Genomic DNA, 9307 nt, shown 5'->3' with positions numbered 1-9307 from the left:
ATAAAGACGTCTCTGACTCCAGAATCTGTTTTTCACTCAAAGGTATGCCTTTTCTTTCCACACAGAACAATACCTCCACCCAAGATTGGCAGGATTTAGGCACAGACAGAGCTGGAGGGTTTGGGATCAGAAGCACAAAACAAAATCACAAAGAGGACAGAGGGAGTTGCAGAGACTTCTTCAGGGCTTTGCTTTCTTTTGTTCTGCAGGTATATTTTAAACCTTTGCTTTTACTGAACAAAAAGGTCTTTAATTCAATGTTATTTGTCTCACTATGTCATTAACTGAGTGTGTTCAATAATTACGATAATGTATTTCTCATCTTTTCTTTTTTTATAGAAGTGAAATTAAAAGAACATAAAATTAACCATTTTAAAATGCACAATTCAGTGGCATTTAGTAAATTCACAATGCCATGAACCACCACCTCTATCTAGTTCTAAAATGTGCAGTGAACATTGGTGCACACGTATCTGTTTGAGTCCCTGCTTTCAATTTTTTTGGGTATATACCGAGAAGTTGAATTGCTGGTTCATAGAGTAATTTTCTGTTGAGCTTTTTAAGTAACTGCGGAACTGTTTTCCACAGCAGCTGTATCATTTTACATTCACCAGCAATGGACAAATGTTCCTATTTCTTCACATCTTTGCCAATACTTGTGATTTCCATATATATATATTACATATAATAGCCATCCTAGTGGATGTAAAGTGGTATCTCATTGCAGTTTTGATTTGCATTTCCTGAATGACTAATTATGTTGAGAATATTTTTACTTGCTTTTGGCTATTTGTATATCTTCTTTGAAGAAATGTCTATTCAAGGCCTTTGCCCATTTTTAGTTGAGTTGTTTTTTATTGTTGAGTTGCAAAAGTTCTTTATATATTTTAGGTTGTAGATTCTTATGGAATACATCATTTGCAAATATTATTTCCCATCCTGTAGGTTGTGTTTCTACCTTCTTAATAATGTCTTTTGTATAAAGGCTTTTTAATTTTGATAAAGTACAATTTATCTATTTTTTCTTTTGTTGCTCAAGCTTTTGGTGTTATTGTTAAGAATTCATTGCCAAATCAGAGATCATAAGATTTAACCTGTTTTTTTTTTTTTTTAAGAGTTATATGTAGTTTTATATAGGCCTATACAGTTTGGGGAGCCTTGGCTGTTAACAAAAAGGTCAGCAGTTCAAATCCACCAGCCACTCCTTGGAAACTCTATGGGATGGTTCTACTTTGTCCTTTAGGGTCACTATGAGTCAGAAGTGACTCTATGGCAATGGGTATATAGTTTTAAGCAGAGCCTTGGTGGCGCAGTGGTTAAGCTTTTTGCTGCTAACCAAAAGGTTGGTGGTTTAAACCCACCAGCCACTCTGCTGGGAGAAAGATGTGACAGTCTGTTTCTGTAAAGATTACATCCTTGGAAACCCTGTGGTACAGTTCTACTCTTTCCTATAGGGGTGATATTAGATGGAAGGGACTCGACAGTAACAAGTTTGGGTTTTTATATAGTGTTATGTAGTTTTAGCTCTAAAGCTTAGGTTGTTGATCCATTTTAAGTTAATTTTTGCATATGGTGTGAGGTAGTGGTCCAACTTCATTCTTTTGCATGTGGATATCCAGTTGTCCCAGCACCACTGGTTGAAGAGACTATTCTTTTCCCATTGAATGGATTTGCATCTGTGTCAAAAATCAACTGGCCATAAATGTGTGAGTTTATTTCTGGATTCTCAATTCTATTCCATTGGTCTATATTTCTATCATTATGCCAGTACCACAGTATTCTGTTTAATATAGCTTTTTAATAAGTTTTGAAATTGGGAAATGTGAGTCCTCCAACTTTGTTCTTCTTTTTAATATTGTTTTGGTTACTCAAGGCCCCTTGCAATTCCATATGAATCTGAGGACTGGCTTTTCCATTCCTGCTAAATAAGGCTGCTGGAGTTTTGATTCAGATTGAACTGAATCCATAGATTGCTTTGGGTGGTATTGTCATATTAACATTAAATCTTGCAATCCATGAACATGGGATATCTTTCCATTTATTTATATAATCTTTAATTTCTTTCAAAAATGTTTTGTAGTTTTTTTTCGGTGTACAGTTCTCTCACCTCCTTGCTTACATTTATCCTTAGGTGTTTAATTCCTTCAGATGCTATTGTAAAAAGAATCGTTTATTAGTTTACTTTTCAGATTGTTCATTGCTAGCATACAAAAACACAACTGATATTTGTGTGTTGATCTTGAATCTTGCAATTTTGCTGAAATTTCCATTTTTAGTCCCAGAAATGTATGTCATTAGAGAAAAAAGAGCTTGGAAATAAAAAGAAATTACCTATAAAGCCCTTTGATTGAGACAGCTTGGCATTCTAGCAGTGGATTTTATCATAGTCTGAAAATTATACTTTTTATCAAACAACATGCAATAGTACAAAACTATAGTCAACTACTTGAATATCCTTCAAGAGACAATGAGGATAAACAATATAGAGGGCCTAGTCATCCATTTATTTAGGACCTGAACCCAGTTCGGGGATTGTCTGTCCCATTTAAGAACTGGTCCAGGGCTCACCAAGTTGTGGCGAAGGTTGATCGTCTGCAAACATGGCAAGAAACTCCAAGAATCTGATAGAATACTTCTGATTCTATTCCCCCTCCTCACTCTTCCAGAGTGGCTGAAAATCTCCACCTGGATTGCCAATTATTTTTATCTACAAGATAGTAATCTTTAAAGAAATTACTTCTTAAGGAGGAATTTGTGTCTTCATGAGGTATATATATATATACATAAACCAACCAACTTGTTGCCATCAAATTGATTCTGACTCATAGCCATCCTATAGGACAGAGTAGAACTGCCCCACAGGGTTTCCAAGGAGCAGCTGGTGGATTCGATCAGCTGACCTTTTCTTTAGCAGCCAAACTCTTAACCACTGTGCCACCAGGGCTCATATATATATATATATATATATATATATATAAATGTATTTCTTGTTTAAAAACTATAATTTTTCCTGAAACCATATTAAAAGAAAAAAATACCTATTTTTTTTTTCAATGGGAAAATCACGTACCCTATTCCACCCCAGGAAAACTAAAGAATTTTCACGTATAGAAAAATAAATCCACTGAACAACAAAACAAGTTTGTATAAATAATAAAGAACAATTTGAAAGTAAATAAATAGCATATAAAATGAAATTCAATTAAGTTTTATTGTACTAATACTTTGATCCTTTCTCTACACCCTTTTTTAAATAAAAGCAACCCTTTGGTGGCTCATAGTTACCTTGCCATAAAATCGTCTTTAAACATAAATGTACTAGGCAGAAACACACCTTTAAGGCAAAATAGAGGATAAACACTGAGAAGCTCTGGAAGTCACAGAAATAAAACAGGTGCACACAATGGACCGAGGAGTTTAACAGAAGCTACCTCATCTTCCCTCCTTGGGAAACGCAAGCCAAGCAAACCACTTGGTGTCCATCTTCATTTAAAGTTGTTGTATGTGATGTTCTCTGATTAAGGCTGCCATGTCAAGTTGTTTATAGAGAGCATCTTTGCTGGAAGCCCTAAGATTGAAATATCTCTGCTTAATAACTCACTTGGGTGTTTTGGGGTGAAAAAGTTACTACATACAAAAAAGATGTCTGAGAAGTAGTGGAAGTGTTCACAGATCCTTATGGCCAAGTGTCACTGACAGTGATTTATGGGAGGCAAGTCTATAAATAGCAGAGTCCTCTGGCTGTGCCACTAGAAATGGCCAGCCACCCTCAATGATGGCCAAAGGCGGGTGAATCACCAAGGGCTCAGTGCCAGAGACAATCACTCAAGCCAGCCTCACCAAGAGTGAACGCCAAGAGAAGTTCAAGGGAGGAGATCTTGCCACCCCCACATTGTGCAAGGCAGTGAGGATCAGGCAATGCTGCCGTTGGGTTGACACTTGGCTGCTCATGGTCCAGACTTGTTGATGAATGGCATGAGACTTCCCAACACCAGAGTTCCCTGCCTCCAGTTGGCAGCAAGCAGCTCTATTTCCCATGGAGCCCGTGCTCTCTGCCAAGCTTCCCTTCACTGGGAGCAGGGACCAGCCTCTTTTCTGGGCAATGCATTTCACGGGGAGGTGACTTCCCTGGTGTTTTCTCCTCCTTCACTGGGTCACCACAGGTAAGACTTCCTAGGATCTTTGTAAGAGAGTGGGGAGAATTGACACGTGTCACATGTCCTGTGCTAAGGGCCTTATCTGAATCCTCTCTTTTAATCCTAAAATTTGTCTCTGGATGGTACAAACAGTAACTGAGAGGTTGGAGGTTCAAGTCCACCCAGAGCAACCTCGAAGAAAGGTCTGGAGATCTACTTCTGAAAAACCAGCCATTGAAAACCTGACGGAGCACAGTTCTACTTTGGGACACGTGGAGTTGTCACGAGTAGGTGCTGATGCCATGATAACTGGTATTCTACATTTAAGTCACAGGACCGCAGTCGAGCACCTGCCTCTCACTGTTCCCATTATGTCACTATGCACCATCCCCCCAAACATCACTTTGTGAGACTCAGAATCACTAAGCAAAGCCTGCTACAAGGGTTTGATGCCTACAGAGACTACAGAGGGATCCCCTTATAAAGCTGACAGTTCAGAGGTGCTGGCAGCTGGAGTGATTTCCCCCCCACCCCCAGCTCCAGGGATGCTCGAGTGAGGATGACTCTGACCCTGGAGTCCTTCTCTCCTTCCGCAGTTATGGATGCCTCATCTGATAACTTACGACTGGGCGTGTCCTAGCATTTAATCCACCTACCCATCCTAAGACAAAGGTTTGTGCATGGGTAAGAACAAGTGGGCTAGTTGGTCACTGGAGGAGTGGACAGCGAGGCTCACTAGGAGTCTGGGGCTAGGCACTCTGCATTAGTACAATCTCTGGCTTCTTTTAGATCTGTGGTTCACAAAGCCACTTGTTTGAAGGCTTATAATTTTGCACCATGTTAGGACCTGTCTCAGACTCCTAGGGCTGCCATACCAAAAAAGCACACAAGTGAGTGACTTTGAAGAACAAGAATTTGTCTCAGTTTTGTTGGCTGGAAGCATTGGCTTGAGGAGAGGATCCTTCCTTGTCACTAGCCAGGGGCAATCCTTGGCGTTCCTCAGCTTGTAGAGGGATCTTCACATGGTGTCTGTCTTCCCCATGTGTGACTGTCTCCTTGACTGTTCTCCCCTTTATAAGACACCACTCAGATGGGATTAGGTTTAGGACCCACCCTACTCTGGTGTGGCTTCATTAACATAACAAAGAAAACCTTTATTCCCAAACGTGGTCGCATTTCAGGTGCAGGGGTTAAGACTTCAACATATATTTGGGGGGGCATAATTTAAGCCATGACAGCACCCTTAAACAGAAGGAAAAGAAGGAGAAATACAGATTTTTCCTCTCCCAGAAAATGCGAACGCCCGGAGTCTGAGCCGGGCTTGCTTCTCCACTAGGGTAGAGATAGAGCCCAGGACGCCATGGGCTCCTTCAGGGTCCATTCACAGACCATGAAAATGTCATCTAAGCGACACAGGGCCTAATACGGCCACTGCTGGTGCATGGAAACGCAGCTGGCTGTCAGAAAACTTATATATTCCAATAAATTGCAGAAAATAATCTGAGTATATGAGAAATGCATACCATTGTTGTAATGCATGACTTCAAAGCACCATTATTAAACATATTATACGTATATATATATGTATATATGTATGCATATATGTGGTGGAGCAGTGGTTAAGAGCTGGGCTTCTAACCAAAAGATCAGCAGTTCGAGTCCACCAGCTGCTCCTTGGAAATGCTGTGGGGCAGTTCTACTCTGACCTATAGCGTTGCTATGAGTCAGAATTGACTCAACAGCAATTGGTTTGTTTATTTTATATATATATATATTTTTTTTTTCCCCAAGTAAGATGTACATTTAGGCTTCTTCCAATAGTTACCCACAGTCCAACCAGAATCACTTCCCTTAGTGTTTTGTCTCTAAACTTTTCAAAGGCATCCTGACTTACGCGCGTAAGCCTCCATGTTTATGTAACAATATCCACACATTCTATTGCTCAAGTCAGAGCTGGACCTTCAGTTCACATCTGTCACCTCAGATGGCCTTTCTTATATCTTATTGCTTCACCGTCTGACTCACTCTTGCTTTTCTTCAATGTTAGCCAAATATGCTTATTTTTTTCTTCAATCTCTCTCTCTCTCTCTCACACACACACACTATTCTCTCCTCTCCTTTTCTCTTCTTTTCTCTCTCTCTTTCTTACTTGCTTATTGTCTCTGTCTCTCATTCTCTCTCTCTCCCTCTATACCTCGCTGTCTCTCATTTTTCCCCTACATTTGATTCCACTATAATTCAGGAACCCCTAAAAATACATGGGAACTCCTAAAGAAATACTCAAACTGCAGTATTGTTTTTCTCTTCTCCCACTGATAAGTTGGAAATTTATTTTTGTGTACATCATTATGAAGTGTTCGCTTACTAAGTTTTTGCTCTTTCCCCTCCTCTCCCTGGGTCGGAAGGGGAAGGGGTGCAGAGAAGCACAGCTCTCTGTGTCAGCAAGAGGTGTTTCTCCTGTTGTTCCCCTTTTCTGAATCGTTGCCGGGATACCTGCCAAACCCACTGCAGAATCCTGCTCCTTTTTCTGACAGCGAGACTGGCAGGAGGTGACTTGCTAAGTGGTTGGACCAGCACGATACTGGGTGACTCAGACGGATGTGCTGAGACCTGGGTGAGATGGAGTTTCTGCAGACCATCAACCTGCCTTTCACCCTGAATGGTAGAAAGGGAAAACCAGAACAAGCACCACGCTTGTGTAGGTTACAGGAAGCAAAATGCTAATTCCTCCCTACTGGAATTATCTTCCTTTCCCCCCAGCAGAAACCTTGCCAATTACCTTTAAAAAAGGGAGAGAGATTCATTCATAGAAAACCTTTTTACAATTTATTTCCTGTTATTGATCTTTAAAGTATAAAAAGGAGGCTCTAGCTAGATGTAGGGCATCAGTGGTGAAGTCTGACCATGTGAACAAATAAATAAATATTTACAGTCTTTGGCAAACAAATGAAGTTTTATCCACTTGTATGAGAAGCTTGTTATCAAAAAAATTAACATAAATAATTTACAGGAAAATATGATACATTCTAAATATTAACAGCATCATCCCCACACCATTGTATTGCTTGACCAAACAACAACGAAACAGAAACCCTACTCATTCTTTACGACTGTTACATTTAATGAAGTCTCCCAACCTTTCATTGCTGTTGGGACTACAGTTCCACAAAAAAAAAAAAAGATAAAAGAAGAGGCAGCAAAAGAAAACAAAACAAAACCAAAATCAACCTCAAAGGAAGCAACAGAAATAATTTTATCAAAATGAAAAGTGTAATTAAGACAAATGTTATGGATCATTTCTATTACACATAGAAATTAGATCACTATTAACAGAAAGGGGTGAAAGAGTCACCCCAAATCAGACAGACAAGACAAACTTCTCTTATTAAACCCCTATGTGGAATGGGATTAACTAATATGTCTTGCGGAACGATCGTGCAACTTGAAGCAAAAAAGAAATCAAACTTGTGTATATTACTGCATGACTGGTTATTTGCTGTGTCTGGTAAAAGTAAATGCTGATATTTCTTCAGTACTAAAATACAAAAAAAAGAACATCCTATGTACAGCAGACAGATAACAGTAAAACATATTATATTAAAATTACAGGAGACAGTATATATTAAGGTTCCATTTATAAACTCTTCATTATTATTTATTTACCTATTACATTTTACAGCATGCTTTATCACCACAACATAATAGTACTAAGCTTTGTATGCCGGCAAGCGTATTTCTTGCTGTAACTATATCTATATATTATTATATGCTGGTTATGAGTTTATTTCTAGAAATTATACTACATATGTATTACTGGACCCATTTAAAATAAGTTACTGATGAACGGTGTTGCATTCTATATTCATTCAATAAATATTAACAAAACATTTATAACTGGAACCTTAATGAAATGTGTTAGTGAAATAGGTAAAAGCAACTATCCCATAGTTCCCAAAGCCTAGAACAGGAATGCTATGCCAAAGTGCGTTTGCTTATGTGACTGCTTGTCTGTTCTCTAGTGTCAGAAATGAAGAAGCCCAGGCAAAAAGTTCCGGGGTTGGAATGCAAAATCAAATGGCAAGCAACCAAGAATTCTCTCAATGCTAGAACAGCAAACGTGCCCAGCTTGACCTAAGGCACTTTGCTCTGTTACGTTTATACCTAACTTAGACTTTGCCAGTCCCAGGTTCATGTCAGGAACGTAGGTCAATCCTTTTTGCAAAGATATTTGCAAAAAGATAATCCTTCCTTGATTCAACCGCATCTCTGTATAATATGAGGCGGGGTGGGGGCGGTTCATTGTAGGAGAAGAGGAGAATGGGGGAGGGTGTTCATTTACTTTTGTAATTATGTTTTATATTCTAATTAGTTAATTAATATCTTACATCACTGGAGGTCAGGCTATGTCTGATATGAGTATTGTTTTCTAACCTCTTCCTTACTACAGAATTCCTTCAAACTTGCAATCAACCTAATAGGATTTGTGTGTTATTGTAGAACAGCTCTAATCAGAATAGTGACAACTTTAAGCAATAAAAGTGATGCAGCAATATTTTTCCTGCTTAATTTATGATAATGGCATATGCACGATACTCCCTTCAACTCCATATACACATAAATACAATAAGTAATTACATTTTACATGTAAACGTGATTCTTTTTTAAACACACAAGAAAAAACAATGCATGTCATACTTCATCTTCACTCTGCATAGAGTCGCATACATTATCAAACGGCTTTCTTGTAATGCGTTGGATATTCATCTTTGGGTTCCATCAACATTTATCCTCTGAAGGCACTTGGGTTTGGAGTTGATGACAGGAGGTGACTAACCACTCGGAGTTAAAGGCAAGGGGCAGGAGGTGCTGCTAAGAAAGAGAAGCTGCAAGTACCAGGATGAACTGAGGTGTCTGGGTAACAGCATGTACAGTACACGGCTGGAAATGCAGCAAATCTTGTTTAGACATCTGAAAAAAAAAAAAAAAAGATAGACTGAATCAGGATGACAGGGCCATGGGTTTTGTTTTGTTTTACCTACTACCTAAAACATTATTATTTTAATTTAAAAAATGACATCCACAATATAGATGGACGGATGGATGATTGGATGGATGGGTGGACAGACGCATGGGTAGATGGATGGATGGATGGATGGATGGATGGAGGGAGG

At 39.0% G+C, this 9307-nt stretch overlaps 1 protein-coding gene across 1 annotated transcript in view; it reads right to left on the bottom strand.

Moving 5' to 3' along the window:
- Positions 1-4835: 4835 nt before the first annotated feature.
- Positions 4836-9307, bottom strand: part of THBS2 (thrombospondin 2) — a 53258-nt gene continuing 48786 nt past the window's right edge. The window contains exon 25 of the mRNA XM_012554542.1: positions 4836-4846. Within this exon, the coding sequence (XP_012409996.1) occupies positions 4836-4846 (11 nt within the window). The remainder of the gene's footprint in view (positions 4847-9307) is intronic.

This window comes from Trichechus manatus, unplaced genomic scaffold (genome assembly GCF_000243295.1).
Source record: "Trichechus manatus latirostris isolate Lorelei unplaced genomic scaffold, TriManLat1.0 scaffold00002, whole genome shotgun sequence".
Lineage (NCBI taxonomy): Eukaryota > Metazoa > Chordata > Mammalia > Sirenia > Trichechidae > Trichechus > Trichechus manatus.
This window is presented reverse-complemented; position numbering and strand designations above follow the sequence as displayed.